Source organism: Elgaria multicarinata, chromosome 3 (assembly GCF_023053635.1).
Source record: "Elgaria multicarinata webbii isolate HBS135686 ecotype San Diego chromosome 3, rElgMul1.1.pri, whole genome shotgun sequence".
Lineage (NCBI taxonomy): Eukaryota > Metazoa > Chordata > Lepidosauria > Squamata > Anguidae > Elgaria > Elgaria multicarinata.
Genome location: NC_086173.1, coordinates 87075496 through 87091887, shown reverse-complemented (window position 1 = coordinate 87091887; position 16392 = coordinate 87075496). Strand labels below are relative to the sequence as shown.

At 40.0% G+C, this 16392-nt stretch overlaps 1 protein-coding gene across 6 annotated transcripts in view; it reads left to right on the top strand.

The window, feature by feature from the left end:
- The first annotated feature begins 1775 nt into the window (after nucleotides 1-1775).
- Nucleotides 1776-16392, top strand: part of MAPK9 (mitogen-activated protein kinase 9) — a 69438-nt gene continuing 54821 nt past the window's right edge. For 5 of the 6 annotated variants that reach the window (XR_010025211.1, XR_010025212.1, XM_063120816.1 and 2 more), the window contains exons 1-4: nucleotides 1776-1873; nucleotides 2576-2679; nucleotides 12154-12326; nucleotides 15229-15358. Coding sequence is in view for 4 of the 6 variants with exons in the window: in XM_063120816.1 (XP_062976886.1) it covers nucleotides 12205-12326; nucleotides 15229-15358 (252 nt within the window). In the remaining 2 variants the exon portion in view is untranslated. Of the gene's footprint in view, nucleotides 1874-2575; nucleotides 2680-4675; nucleotides 4737-12153; nucleotides 12327-15228; nucleotides 15359-16392 lie in introns of those variants that run through there. The other variant, XM_063120818.1, reaches the window with a different exon arrangement.

Genomic DNA, 16392 nt, shown 5'->3' with positions numbered 1-16392 from the left:
AAACTGTTTACAAAAGTTTCATCCTCATCTTCTCTTTGATTGGGTGGTCGGTAGTAGACTCCAAGTACTATGTTCCCACTGAACTCAATAACGTCTGAGTAAACATGCATATGTTTTTATTGTAGGACATAAGTAAGAAATCTCAGGGGTGGGCAACTTGTGGCTTGCCAAATATTCTGGCTTGCAACATCCATCATCGATTATGCCAACTGGGGTTGATGGGAGTTGGGGGGCCGAAACATCTAGAGAACTACAAACTGCCCACCCCTAGTTCTTAGTTAAGTTTAGTTTTGTTATACCCTCAGTGTCAGTCTTCATTCCTTTTCTGAAGGCAACACCTTTACATCCAATAGTCAGGTGCCACTGAGGAGGGAGGAGAAATTGGAACCACAGCAAGGGTTTAGCTAGTGCAATCTGTGAATAGGCCATGAGAGTTCACCAAATTCAGATAGGGTTGCTAACTTTTGCTTGTTTTAGAGCAACTGTAATGCAATTTTTCATCCTCTAGTCCTCTAAGAAAAGAAGCAAAAACAAAAAGTGGGTAGGGGAGAGAAAGAGAAAACTGAAAACAAAGAAGAGGGGTGGGGAGAAGAGATACTGGGAAACCGGGATGGAAGAATATTTTGGAAGGAAGGGACAAAGAATATAACCTGCATAGTGTTGACATTCACTGAGAGCCCTTCACAATACATTTGGCTCTGGGCTAAATGTACTATACTGCTTTTCAGAAGCCTCTGGAGCAAGAGGCTGGGCAACCACCATCCCTTTCCACAAAGCCTTTGTCCTTTTGCAAAGGGGGTGGTGGGGTGGGAGAATATATCATTAATAATAGGTGAGGAGAGAATGAGGCGTTCAAGGAAATAGCTTGGCTTTACAAGGATGGTTTACTCCCCCCATCGCCCCTTTTGAAAGCCGACCCATGACTCCCAAGATGTGTTGCTTGAGCGGGGCATCGCAGGAGCTGCTGTTTCGAAAATTGCACTGAAAGGAAGCGGAAAGCTTCCTCTTTGCTCACTGATCTGTCAACCTCCACCTCCAACCTACAGCCAAGGTGTAGTTTTAAGTGTACAACCGGAGTGGAGAGGAAAAAACGTCTTGAAGCTTATAAGAAGCTAAACGACGACGGGGGAGGAGGGCGTGAAAGCAGAGAGCAGGAATGCGGTGCTGCAAAACCGGGAAGGGGGCCTGCAAATGACGTTAGAGACCCGGCTGTCTAATAGGCGCTGGGACTATTAGACAGCCGGGTCTTAAAAGGTGGGCTAAAATATTCCTTCACTGGCTTTGCCAAGCCCTGGGCATTTATAAATACGAATACATTTCAAAGGCAGGGGAACTGTGCTCTTAGCATTTTAATATGTGGCAATGATGTTTTGCTGTGAAGTGAGCGCAACTAGTCTTGTCTTGAGCAGCGCATTCGTGGTTTAACGTCACTTAATTTTGCCTCAGCGAGAAAAACACTCCCGTCATAACACCGCGAAGGTCTGTCATTAGCAACGATGCGATTTCCTCCTTAGAATACTATATGGGCAGACGGTGTGCTAAGGCACAGTCACGTATAGCGAGTGTGAGATTTTGAATCTCGCATATTTTGCACACAGGTGACGTTACCTCTAAGAACATCCCTCCCCGTCGCAGAGGAAGACGCTTGCCGCCCCCTGAATTATATAGTGGCCTTTAAGACCCGCCTCCGAAGGTTGGTTGGCTGAACCTTGAAGATTCTAACTGTTGATTGGCCCCCGGGGGTGTTTGTCCGCATGCTCGTGCCTGGTGCGGCCTGTGAGGGACTGAGGGAGGCCATTGCGGTTGGAGTGTCTCTGAGAGCTCAATAAGGAGTCGAAGCGGCAGAGTGGCTCGCCTGGGGGCTTTAGAGGAGGTGAGGCGGGCTCCAGGGCCGGCGTGTAACGGAGGGACCACCAACGGCCGCGGAACAGGGTCACTGGTGGGAGGCGCCGGAGGGAGTGGGGGTTGGGGAGCGGCAACAGCAGCGCCGACCACCACCACCATTATCGTAGGTAATGGTGACTTCAGTCACCCACCTCCACACACAGCTCTGGCTGTGAAGGTCCCCTGTTATCTTGCGGGCCTCCTGGCCCTGGAGCGGGGCGGGGCGGGGGGTGTCGGCCGAGGCTTCACTTCAGGCCCTAGCCAGCTTCCTTCCCTCGCACTCCCCGCCGTCCCCACCCCCGTTCCCACGACGCGTTTCTTTTCCAGCCGAAGGAAAAGCACTCCGGGGCTTGGGGAGGGCGCGGGGGACGTAGCTCAATGGTGGGGAGCCTGCTTTGCATGAAGAACGTCCCCGTCATCTCCAGGGATAAAAAGAGCCTCCTTGCCTGAAATCGTGTAGAACAGCTGTCAGTTAAAGTAAGACAGCTAGCTGGACCAGTGGTCTGACTCGGGATAAGGTAAACGCATGAGTTTATACGCACTGTCTATCTTCACCTCCCCGCCCCCCCCCACCTTCTCCTTCCTTTTCTTTGGTGCCGCATACATCCCCATCTGTTGCGATTTGTGAGGAGGAGGAGGAGGAGGAGAGGCTGGGAATGTAGCTTGTTTGAACTAACCCGTTCCTGTGCAGGGCCTGGATTAGATGACTCCTGAGGTCTCATTCTTGGACTAGGATAAAGCTTGCTGCCCTCATCCTGCCTTTACATCCCTTCACTGCAAAGGCTGAGCTCTCAGGTGAGGATGTTGCAACAGGCTGGTACATACAAAAAATGATTTCATTAGCAGAATAGAGCAATCCCATAGGATAGTTTGGGAGATGAGGGTTAGCAATTCCTCCCTATGCATATTTAAGTAGAACCCATTGGTTTCTATAGCATTTACTTTCAAGGAAATTGCTGGCTAAGGTTTCTTTTGAGTATCTCTCATCTCAAATAAGTCACCGCAAACTACTGTTGAGTAGGAGGGGAGTGGGAGTCAACAATCCAAGCAACATTTGTTATTTAATGCAACAGCTCATCCATGCTGTCACTACTAGAATTCCTCTTGACGTCTTACTTCACTGCCTTAAAGTTAGCATAGTATACTGTCAGTATGTCAAATTATTGATAATATAAGATTTTGATATTATTGTTCTCGAATATAGAAATTACCTTTTAAGAAAAGTCTGCTTGTTGAATCATTTTTCCATTTCATGTGCCGAAATGTAATTGAAATTAATAAGAATATTAGCTCAAAATGTGCCTGCTAGCTTTCAGGGCAGGTGTTTGTAGCATTAATTTTGTTAGCTGTGTTTTTTGTTTTTGTGTATATGATTCTCCATAAGACATGTTTCTTTTCTACCTTTCTATTGCTTTTGCAGTTTATATACCACTTTATGCATTTGAAAAGTGTGTTGTGATCTTTCTTGTATTCATGCTCTCTGTTGAGAGAGGTCACTATTCTCATTTTTATACAATGGGAAGGTGATTCTGGGTAATTTGACTTGTTGAAGGCTAAGCAGAGATTATAATCATGGCTACTCAGATCAAAATCCAATACATTTTCCACTGTGTAAGCGGCAAACAAACATTCTGGAGTGGCATCTATTATTTATTTATTTATTGCATTTTTATACCGCCCAATAGCCAAAGCTGCCTGGGTAGTTTTAAAAAATTAAAACCATAAAAACTATTCAAAATGTAAAAGAACCAGTGTAAAAGCATAATACAAAATTCAATATAGAAACACCGCCAGGATAAAATCAAGCAGCAATGCAGAAATTAATACAGATTTGAAATATAAATTTTAAACACCAAAGTTAAAATTAAGTTACTATGTTAAAATGCTGAGAAAATAAAAAGGTCTTCACCTGGCGTCTAAAGGAGTATAGTGTAAGGCAAACCTCTTTAGGGAGCTCATTCCACAGCTGAGAATCCACGGCAGAGAAGGCCCTCCTCTTGGTAGCCACCTGCCTCAATTCCTTTGGCAGGGGCTCACAGAGAAGGTCCCCTGAGGATGACCTTAGGGTCCGGGCAGGTACATATGGGAGGAGGTGTTCCTTCAGATAGCCTGGCCCAAAGCCGTTTAGGGCTTTAAATGTTAATACCAGCACTTTGAATCCGGTCCGTTCCTGGACTCCAACTCCTAGCCCAGAGAACCTATCCAGAAGGATACCATCATCGATGGTATCGAAATCCGCTGAGAGGTCCAAGAGAACTAACAGGGTCATACTCCCCCGTCCCTCTCCTGGCAGAGGTCATCCCACAGGGCGACCAAGGCAGTTTCCGTTCCAAAACCAGGCCTGAAGCCTGATTGTAATGGATCTAGATAATCTGTTTCATTCAAGAGTGCCTGGAGTTGTCCTGCAACAACCCGTACAAGCACCTTGCCCAGGAAGGGGATGTTAGCCATCGGCCTGTAATTGTTAACATCCTCTGGGTTCAGGTTAGGCTTTTTCAGGGGTGGTCTGATTACCACCTCTATTAAAGAGCACCACTCCCTCTCTCAGGGAGGGATTTCCAACCTCCTGGACCCAGCTGGCAATCCCCTCCTTATTTGATGTAATGAGTCATGAAGGGCAAGGGGCAAGCATACAGGTGGTTGACCGGACTTGGCCAAGCACCTTGTCCACAACCTGGGGCCTCAATAACTGAAACTCATCCAATAAAACTGGACCAGACGGTGCTCTGAACGCCTCTACTAGTGGAGCTGCATTAAGCGTGGTGTCCAATTCATCTCTATACCTTTTCAGGAACAAATACTACTGAGATCTGTAGGACATGAAGCTCAATCTTATGCAAGTTCATTCAGAGGTAAGTCCCACTGAGTTCAAAGAGACTTGCTCTACAGTGTGCATAAGATTGTAGCCCTAGATCCGCTTTGTATGTTAAGTGCACCAGAGGGTGTTTTTTTTTATGTAGGAGAGAGAACATGAAACCTAATAAAGATCATAATATGTGATGATCTCATATATATTTTATAGTGTGAACACTCACTGGGAAGCCTGAATTTACCGTATGTTGTAAAGTGTATCATTACAAGTGTTGATTTACAAATAGGCCGCATATTATTCCCTACATGCAGAAGTGTCTTTCATGAAAGAGGAACATAATGAGTGATGTGGCCCTTACTGTAAAGTGCATGTAAAACCACAGCCTAAGGCACATGTAATTTCCCTGTAGCAAATAACTGTACTGTATTTTCATTCCTGCAGTTATGAAAGCACAAAAATGCGCATCTTGCTTTAGGGTCTATTGGAGTATATATTTTATGTTGATATTATCTTGCATTCTAGATGAACTAAACTGGATTATTCTCTTAGTTGTGTGCACCAGTTAAAGGCATTCAGTCCTATAAATACTGTTTGGACGAGTTCTGCCCGGTTACTATTCCTTAAGTAACTTAATATGCATTAATTAAATAAATAAAGAAAACAAAAACTAATCTGCATTAGATAATCTTCTGAACTGTTGTCTGAAGATTTTCACTATGACCTGCTTTGCATGGCAGGGCAACAAATCATGGGTTAATTAACCTATGATTTGCTGGGTACATGAGGAATTTGTGCACAAGCTGCTTCCACTTTGAAAACAACCTATGAATGCCCTAGAACTTAAGAACCTACAATTAGTTGATAGGTTAACTCTGGGTTATTTAAACCATAATCAATCCAGAGTGTCTGGGTTTGGACATCATGCAACAATCTATGAATGGGGCATATGTAGGTTGTTTATGCAAAGTCAAAGTGGCTCACACATGTCCCAGCAAATCTTGAGCTAATTAACCCATAATTTGCTGCTGTGATGTGCAATCTGGTCCTATGTATTATAACATGCTCAGTGTAGTCTTTTATCCTCTCAACAGCTTTGTGACATAAGCTATTATTTGGTGCATTTGCAGTGGCGCTTCACTGCTGGTTTATTCCTGGATGTGCTCCAGTCAGTCTGATTCACACTTGACCAGCTGAAGTTTGGTGTTAAATCACTACTGGAAGATTCTGCAGTAGTTTATGGCTGTTTCCCTTTGCCTATTTGAGAGAAATAGTGTGAACTATTCAGGAACAGCGTGTAACTGTTTTTATCCTGGACAGAAATGGATTTGGAGAAAGCCCTTTTTCAACAGTTGTGTCTCATCTTCTTTTTTTGCAGTGGTGTATGGAATTACTGCTACTTTCTTCTCAGCCATGAGCAAAACAGAAGGAGAAAAGTAGCTTGTTCTCTGCTAGTATTGCTAAAGTTTAATGTTTGAACTTCTGCTGTGTAATAATTTCTGTGTACTGCTGTGTAATAATTTCTGTGTACACTTATTCATTGTTCCCATAATGACTTTTGGAAGGCTATAACAGTTTAGTGGCTTATGTGAGAGTTTGGTGGTCTGAGTCCAACTCTTTGTGGTATGAGTCCACTTTTAGAACCTCTTTTAAAATAGTTCTTTGTTGAGATACTGTAGAGTTAGCAATTGATGAAAATCTTGATTGAAAGTGAGTTCAGCACCAGTTTATCTAGCAGAAGACACTCAATATACAGACAAAACACTTTTAAAATGGTGAACACGATTGTGAAGTACTGTCAGAGGGTCAAGCTCTGAAAAATAATGACTCTGCAAGTTTGCAGCAGAAGTTGTCTGTGCATTGTACTGTTTGACTGGCATGGACTTCATGGAGTCACTAAGGACAACCCCCTCCCTATTCCATGAGTAGCTTTGGACTTGGTGTGTGTGTTTAAAGCACTGAATTAATAGCTAAATGTAAATGAGATGGTCTTACAAAACAAAACTTTCAGCCCATCTGAAGACTAGAGGGAGGGGTAATGCTGAACCTGCATTAAATTCTATGTCAGTCAATCAAATTTGGCAGATGGGAAGAGATTAGGCTCATCCTGTGGCAGAGGGATGCACTGTGAAGATAACATACTGTTTCATGTTATGTGTGTGATCAGAATGTTTTGGTTTTGATTGTAAGGTGTCTAATTGTTAGGTTGCATGCACCAGGCAGCAGTTCTAGAGACTGTTACAGCTTGTTAATATTAACGTTGTCCTAATACTGGCTTGAATTGCCCCTCTGAAATGTCTAAATATACTCAGAAGTAGTACTTCATATCATAATTGAACCCCCCTCCTAAACCCAAAAGTATAATGTCAAATTATAAACTTTCTTAATTTGTTTGTGACTAAAGTTGTTATTTCAGGCCAATAACATTTAGTGCCAGTTGCACATATCTTGAGCTAGTTCAATTCCAGTTCATATTTATTTATTACATTTGTATACCGCCCAATAGCCGAAGCTGTCTGGAAAATTGGAAAATTTCAATCACATTATGACTCCAAATTTTGTATCTGGTATGGTGAGAAATATTAGCTATTGCACCTAATCATACTGAATGACTAAAAAGCCTACAACCTGTCCTGGAAGTTAGAATATGGAAGCAAGGAGGAATGAGGAAAGAAATATGGAACAGCTTTTTGATACCTTTAAGATTAATATTTTTTATGGTATAAGCTTTTGTAGACTAGAGCCTATTGCATCACATAGAAAATATTTTGAGCAAAGATTATTTCTTGATACTGACATATGGAATGTGTTGGGAAAAATTTACATATAAAAATGTTTGCACACTCTCCTACATCTACTCCCATGCTGCCAGTTTTAGTCCTTTAGAGCAGCCTACTGCAGGCTTGGACGCTTGGAAATTAGATTAATTGCCGTGCATGGGATTTTGAAGGCCTAGCCCTCACAAATACAGGCCTAACCCTAAAAAAAATTCAGATAATAGTGGCAAGCATGTTCCTGGTTGTATATGTTTTATTGAATTGAATGTTTCCCCTGTGCTGAACAGATCTCTCTATATAGAAAACTAGATGTCAAGGAGAAAGGGTTCTAGCCAACATATTTTCCCCGACATGCAAGGATTGAAGACAAAAAGATATACATTGGTTAATCATAAAAAAGACAAAAGGAAAAAGCAGAAATGGCAAGGGGAGGTATACCAACACCCTAACAACAAAGCCAGAATTGTTTCCTACATGGGCAAAGAGCATTCGGAAATTTAGTACCTTAGTTTTTTCATTTGTTTTATGTGAGAAAAGTTAGTAAGTATGAAGTTAAAGTAGTTAATTCACATTTATAAATTGCAGAATCCTAGGTTGTAAATGAAAGCTAGAAATAATCTGTTGGATAATATATAATACAATGGTATCTAGACAGAAGCTAGTTACTACCAAGTATAAAGAAGATAAGGTGTTGTTCTATTTCTTTTTCTTTTTCTTTTCCTTTAGCATTTTTTCTCGTGTACAATGACATGCAATATATTTATTGTTCTGTAATTTTACTTCATCTGTTTGTAGCTCCTGAGGAAGGATCGCCAGATCCGAAACGTTGAGCTCCTTTTTCAAACAGTTTTTTACAAAAATATTTTTAAACAGTACAGACATTCGTGTAAAGAGATTAAAAAAATTTCTACTCTTCAACACTAGAGTCTACCTCTCTTTCTATTGGTTCTACATAGTGTTTTTCCCTCATCATTTTGACGATTCACATTAATGACCCATCACATCTGCTGAGATTGGTAGAGGGAGGGGAGAAATGATGATGATGTTGTGACCAGAGCCCTATCAAAGCAAAGTTAAATAAAATATTTGCAGGAAATGTAAAGACTAGGGGAATGTTTTGAGGGAGTAAAGTTGTGCAGTTGAGACAGATTTTTGGAGGAATTTGGGCCTTAATACCATCTTCTAGTTTCTTACAACCTTAGGTTTTGCCATAGTAAGGTTTTGCCATAGTAGCTAAATTGAGTTGGTCTAGTGGTGTTTATCAGGTCTTGCTATTCATGTATTTTCCAAACCATCTTATTCTTGCTGAAGATATGTAATTAACTTGGAGCTGTGTCAAATATATTTAGATACTTGTTCAACAAAATGCAGTCTCTCATGTTAATTTACATTAGCATGTTTTCTTAGCAAGCAGTGAGGTTTTGTTAGTTGGCAGAGAAATTAAACAAAATGATATCTGTTTGCCTGATAACTTTTTGTCCTGCTTCTAGTTCTGTAACTTAGATTGTTTTAGAGATAACTATCAACTTTAGCAATATTTCCCGTAATCCAATGAAGGTGGGCCATGCGTGGAAACATTTTCTGCTCATGAATCTTACTTCCAAGGAGTACGGAATAGCTGCTGGGAAAAAGCCCCTCTGATTCTCCCTTTGTATAAATATTTTAAAACATACCAATTCATTAATTCCTTACATAGTTTATTTATTTATTTATTTTAAAGGCACTGAAAACTGCTAACATGAGAGCCAGTGTGGTTTAGTGGCTAAAGAGTTGGACTGGGAGTCGGGAGATCCAGGTTCTAGTCCCCACTTGGCCTTGGAAACTCACTGGGTGACTTTGGGCCAGTCACAGACTCTCAGCTCAATCGACCTCACAAGGTTGTTGTGAGGATAAAAATGGAGAGGAGGAGGATTATGTACACCGCCTTGGGTTCCTTGGAGGAAAAAGGGCGAAATATAAATGCAACAAATATAAATAAATAAATTTTAGCATATCCAAAGAGCTATGTATGCATTCATTATTTTACGTATGCATTCTTCCAAGGGATATTCAGCTGAAAAATTAATTACAATGTTGAAGATGCCCAGTTTGACTGGTGGTATATGTATTACTTAGGTTACAGGTTAATTTTTTGAACATTTTATGTGGTAAAATATACCAGCTAATTTTCCAGCACCACTAATTTTCCACCACCACTAATGAAAATATTCTTGGAAATAATAGGTCAATAGGGATCTCCAAAGACAGGATAGGGGAACCTGTTTTGATTGGAGGTTCACAATCTTCTGGGTAACCTTCTATGGGATGCATGTCAGCAGTGGGTGTGGCCCTCCAAAAACATAGGTGGGGCCAGAGCAAATAGTGGGTAGAGTCATCACATTGGTGTAAAAGGAAGCCCTCCCGCAAACCTAATTGCAGAGAAGAGGGGACTTTGAGAAGGTTGCAAAATGAAGGATGGGTTATGCCTCCCTCCCCTATGTTGAGTCCCTCTCGCTACCTGCTGTACAAACTTATGCCTGAAATAAGTTTCCCATTAGTGTCAATGGAAGCCTTTTTTCAAACCAAATGACTAGGTGGGGTGTGGATTAATAGGCCCCATAGGCCGGTGTTCCCCAACCCTGTCATACAGTCTCAACATTTGGCAGTCTCCTACGTCAATGCTGAATGATTTCTTATCGGGAACTGGTAAATGAATGGAAATAGACTATTCCAGATTCAATTTTCACTGCAGTGTATTAATAAACGTTAAGAAACATGACAATATATGAGCCAAGACAAAAAACATGTCTTGAAATCTGTAAAGTGGATTAATGAGTAAAATGAGAACTCCGGCAACCTGCCTCCTTCCAGAAATAAGTGTTTCTGCTCATTTCAGGTTGCCTTGGAAGCGCTAGATCGCTGTCCGCTTGTGGAATGGAATAGTGGAGCTGGCCACACATGCAAGGGCAATGTTGGATTCTGCCCCATGTGTATCAGCATCCCATTTGTGTAGCATCCCAGAGAGGACCGGATGGTTTTCCTCATTATTGACAGCTGGTAAAATCCAAAGTGCCCTGCTGAAATTTTACTGATTAAGACTGCATTTTGATTTCAGAAGTTTGCCCTGTTTTATTTTTATGCATTTTATTAGCTTGGTTTTAGTTTTGTTTTGGAATTGTTTTTTATTGTGGTTATGGTTTTATTGTAAATTGTGTCAAGCAGTCAAAGGGGGGGATTTGGGGAAGGTTGCAGAATTGTAATGATTCTGAAATGTTTTATATAAATAGCATATGCTATAAATATGTATAGTTTCTTCAAGCATTTAAAGGGGGGATTTGGGGAAGGTTGCAGAATTGTAATGATTCTGAAATGTTTTAAATAAATAGCATATGCTATAAATATGTATAGTTTCTTCAAGAAAAATAGGCACAAGTTTATATTCAGATACGTAGTATGAACACGTGTAGAATACTAGATTGGGATGGTATTTGCTATCCAAGAACTGACAGTTTTATTTGCTTAATGTGATTTGTTAATTTGATGGAAAGTGGATCTGAACTTTGATTTCATCGTCCTTGCCCTTACTGAGAGAAGTAAAAACTAAAGTAATTTTACATGAAGAAACCTAAAATGCATTTATTTCTGTTTTTTCATATTTCTAGTTTCGAAATGCTTGCAGCTCTAAATTTGATAAATGATTGAAGAAGCTTGACATTATTCAGAGTAGAAAACTAACTCATCATCTTCTTTGGCATAATGTGTTTTCACTAACTCTTAACAACTACTAGTTGTGATAGAAGTATTTGTTTGAATGACCAATCAAATGAAAAAGCGTATTCTGTCATTTATGGTTTTCATCTGTGGCTACTTCTGTATTTTTCATAGCTCTGCAATGCATCAAAACCTGAACACTTATTTAATGCACCTTTTCTTCCTTTCTCAGTCATCACATTCCCTTCACTTACAGGCTCTTTTCAAGTTGTATTTCCTGTATTTTTAAAATCAGAATTCAATGTATCTAGCATGATGGTGGTAGTATTCATTGTAATTTGTCTCTTTGAGAGTTGTGGTTGGCCTAATTCTTTGTTTAATTTTCCTTCCTATGTGGATGTTTCTAATGTGCCTATGTACTTAAGTTTGTCACTGTCTTAAGAACCAAGAAGGATTTTTTTTTCAAGTTTCCATGTAGGCTGGCACTGGGGGTTCAGATTTTATTTTTTGCTTTCTGAACAGTGCCCTCCCCACCCTTTATTTTCTCTGTACTGCTTTGTGAACAATGCTATATATTGCTGCCACAACTGGCACAGGCACTAGGACAGAGGTGGTTCATACGCCTTTGGCTGCAGCTTCCTTTCCACCCATGGCATGATAAATGTGGTGTGATAACGAATAATCTGAATGCTCAGGGGTATAGTTTCATAATGGACACTTTACTATATCCTGGAAACCTTTGGAATTTGAATAATTATGTGTATAAGATGACAAGTCATTATGCTAAAATTTCTTTTGGCCCCTCTATCACCTTAGTCAAGCCTGCAGATAGTCATCTGAATTCTTCTATCCCTGGTTATCTGATTTCTAAAGGGAAAGGTTATTGGCTCAATCTGTGTACTTATTTATGAATGAGTGTGCTGCAAAAGAAATAGAACGATTTAATAATAGACTTGTTAAAACAGTTCACATTTTTTGTTTCTCTTTATACAGAACTTGGAAATTGTGCTAAATCCTGGGCGGAAAACTACATGACACTACATCATGAGCGAGAGTAAATGTGACAGTCAATTTTACAGTGTTCAAGTTGCAGACTCAACGTTCACTGTCCTAAAACGCTACCAGCAATTGAAACCTATTGGCTCGGGGGCTCAAGGCATTGTTTGGTGAGTAGTATTAACTCAATTAGTAAACATAGGTAAATAATTTGTTGTTTGAAACAATAAAAAGGTAAACTGTAGAATTGTCAGATATAAAATCCTTGCAAGTATGAGGTTAGCTCTTACTACAGGATTGCAAAATCATTTAGCGGCTGCTTCCAATAGTTCCAGAACAGAATTTTCTCTTTTTGTCTATGGTATAACTGCCTTAAGAAATGTCAGCTCTAAAAATTAGTATGTTATGCATAAAATTTAATACAAATATTGTTTATTAATAAGATTTTATTTATTTTGGTTCAGTGAAGTAGAATTGTAGAAAGGACATTAGAAATGTTTTTCAATAGTGCCAACTCGTAGTTACCTCATTCACCTGTGCAATTTCCCCTTCACCTTGCGTAAGAAGCAGTTTCTCCCATGTAACTGAGCTTACCTTCTGTTTTCCTTATACCACTACCACACACAGTCTCATTATTCCAGGTGCCTGTCTTGAACCATTAAAACACTCTTCCAGAACATTTGAGAACTACAAGTTCAACCGCAGCTTTTAAAGCTCAGCTAAAAACTTTTCTTTTTCCTAAAGCTTTTAAAACTTGATTTTGTTCTGACTTTATACTGTTAGTTTTACCCTACCCAGTGCCTGTTTACCCTACCCTGTGCCTGTTTGCATTCTCTTCCCCTCCTTATTGTTTTATTATGATTTTATTAGAATGTAAGCCTATGCGGCAGGGTCTTGCTATTTACTGTTTTACTCTGTACAGCACCATGTACATTGATGGTGCTATATAAATAAATAAATAATAATAATAATAATAATAATAATAATAATAATAATGTGCTCTTTTAAGGCCAGAAAAGCCATTGGCGATTGTATGTGCAGACCACTGTAATGCTGCACTGACTTTTTTCACCCAAGAATAGCAGGGGTATCCTAGCTGTTGGCCATCACTTGAAAGGACTAGGGCAGGTACTTGGGTTAGCATAACAGAAGGAGATGTTTGTGTGTGTCAGAGAATTGGTAGCAAGCAACAGAGGAGAGGAATCTACATAAATTGGCCAGGGTAAGATCAAAAACAAAGATGGCAAGGACCTAACAGAAACAGAAGAGATCAAGAAAAGGTGGCAAGAATATACGGAAGATCTGTATAGGACGGATAATAATATCGGGGATAGCTCAGATGGTGTGGTCAGTGAGTTAGTCAGACATCCTGAAGAGTGAGGTTGAATGGGCCTTAAGAAGCATTGCTAATAACAAGGCAGCAGGAGATGATGGTATCCCAGCCAAACTGTTTTCAATCTTGCAAGATGATGCTGTCAAGGTGATGCATGCCATATGCCAGCAAATTTGGAAAACACAAGAACATCAGATTGGAAAAAATTAACTTATATCCCCATACCAAAAAAGGGAAACACTAAAGAATGTTCAAACTATCGGACAGTGCACTTATTTCACATGCCAGTAAGGTAATGCTCAAGATCCTGCAAGGTAGACTCCAGCAATTCATGGAGCGAGAATTGCCAGATGTACAAGCTGGGTTTAGAAAAGGCAGAGGAACTAGAGACCAAATTGCCAATATCCGCTGGATAATGGAGAAAGCCAGGGAGTTCCAGAAAAACATCTATTTCTGTTTTATTGACTATTCTAAAGCCTTTGACTGTGTGGATCATAAATGGTGGCAAGTTCTTGGTGGTATGGGGATACCAAGTCATCTTGTCTGCCTTCTGAGGAATCTGTATAATGTACAAGTAGCAACGGTAAGAACAGACCATGGAACAACGGACTGGTTTAAGATTGGGAAAGGAGTACGGCAGGGTTGTATACTCTCACCCTAGCTATTCAACTTGTACGCAGAACGCATCATGCGACGTGCTGGGCTTGATGAATCCTAGGCTGGAGTTAAAATCGCAGGAAGAAACATTAACAATCTCAGATATGCAGATGATACTACTTTGATAGCTGAAAGCGAGGAGGAGCTGAGGAGCCTTATGACGAAGGTGAAAGAAGAAAGTGCAAAAGCTGGATTGCAGTTAAACTTCAAAAAAAAAAAAAAAACAAGATTATGGCAATCAGCTTGATTGATAACTGGCAAATAGAGGGAGAAAACGTGGAGGCAGTGACAGACTTTGTATTTCTGGGCGCACAGATTACTGCAGACGCTGACTGCAGCCAGGAAATCAGAAGACGTTTACTTCTTGGGAGGAGAGCAATGACAAATCTTAATAAAATAGTTAAGAGCAGAGACATCACACTGACAACAAAGGTCCGCATAGTTAAAGCAATGGTATTCCCCATAGTAACTTATAGCTGCGAGAGCTGGACCATAAGGAAGGCTGAGTGAAGGAAGATAGATGCTTTTGAACTATGGTGTTGGAGGAAAATTCTGAGAGTGCCTTGGACTGCAAGAAGAACAAACCAGTCCATACTCCAGGAAATAAAGCCAGACTGCTCACTTGAGGGAATGATATTAAAGGCAAAACTGAAGTACTTTGGCCACATAATGAGAAGACAGGATACCCTAGAGAAGAGGCTGATACTAAGGAAAGTGGAAGGCAAAAGGAAGAGGGGCTGACCAAGGGCAAGATGGATGGATGGTATTCTGGAGGTGATGGACTAGACCTTGGGAGAACTAGGGGTGGTGACGGCCAACAGAAAGCTCTGGCGTGGGCTGGTCCATGAAGTCACGAAGAGTCGGAAGCGACTGAACAAATAAACAACAAAAGAAAAGGGGCAGAGTGTTCCCTGAACAATGTGTAAGAATATTTAGTAGCCTTTTGTCTCTACTACTACCTGAGTAGAGAGCTATAATGTTATACTCATAGCTTTTTTAGTGCATGGACCCGATTTCAAAGATCTGTAATTGTGGTGTTTCTGCTTTAATGTTTCTGTGGTGTTTCTGCTTTAATGTTTCAGTGCTGCATTTGATACAGTCCTTGGAATAAATGTTGCTGTAAAGAAGTTGAGTCGCCCTTTTCAGAACCAAACACATGCAAAACGAGCATACAGGGAACTTGTGCTCCTAAAGTGTGTTAATCACAAAAATGTAAGTAATTGTAATAGAACATACATTAGAACCAAACATTTGGGTGAATGTCAACTGAGTCAACTATAACTAAAACTTATAGCTAGATTTTTTTAAAGCACATCCCTATCTTAGACCTTTCCCCTATATTATTGATGCAGCATAGTAGCCATAGCAGCTTTATTCAAATGGGTTGCTCAGCTTCATTATAATTTTATTAATATAATATAGTCTTAATGCCTACCAGATGTCTATCACGACTGATACTGGTATGGAAGTAATCATAAGCTGGGAGCTTCCATTCGGTAACTGATGCATTATAGAGCTGGAGCACGAAGTGGTTTTCAGTAGTTACTATGTCTGATACGTAATATGAATTGGGTCTTTATGGATTTGGGGCATAGGAACATATATATTTTAACAGTTGCATATAAATTAAAGTCTTGGTTCCAGTGTATTGAGCAAATGTCCATGTCAGAAGACATGTCACACTAGAGCAAACTCTACTAATTATGCTAAAGTATTTCATCAACATTAATGTAATCTGATGGTAATAAGTCTATGAAGTACTTCAATTGTAATTTTATTACCCTGAGAAAGAGATCTTTATTTTATTAGCTGTCATGTTTCATCATGTAACCTGAGATTGATTGTAGAGCAGTTTTCTACAGAAGGCCTTCAGTGTGTGCTTTTACCATTGACACCTTATTGAATTCTCAGTGCAACAGTAACAAACTACATATTAACTGATATGTTAATTGCAATATATAAGACCCACTATTATCCATTGCTTTATATCTATACTTCCTTGAAATATTCATAAGGATCTTACTTGTTACCTAGCTTCATAAATATACATAAGGTTTGCTTTTGCTAACCATCCTCAAACTGGAATGGTGGAACCTCTGCTTCAGCTATTGGGCAGTATAGAAATGCAATAAATAAATAAATAATATTTTTGCAAATGTATTAAAAATAATTCTTTAAGAACAAGATTGGATAATCCAGTCTTGTTCTTGATTACCTGATGTAATTTATTCCAGAATTTTAACATT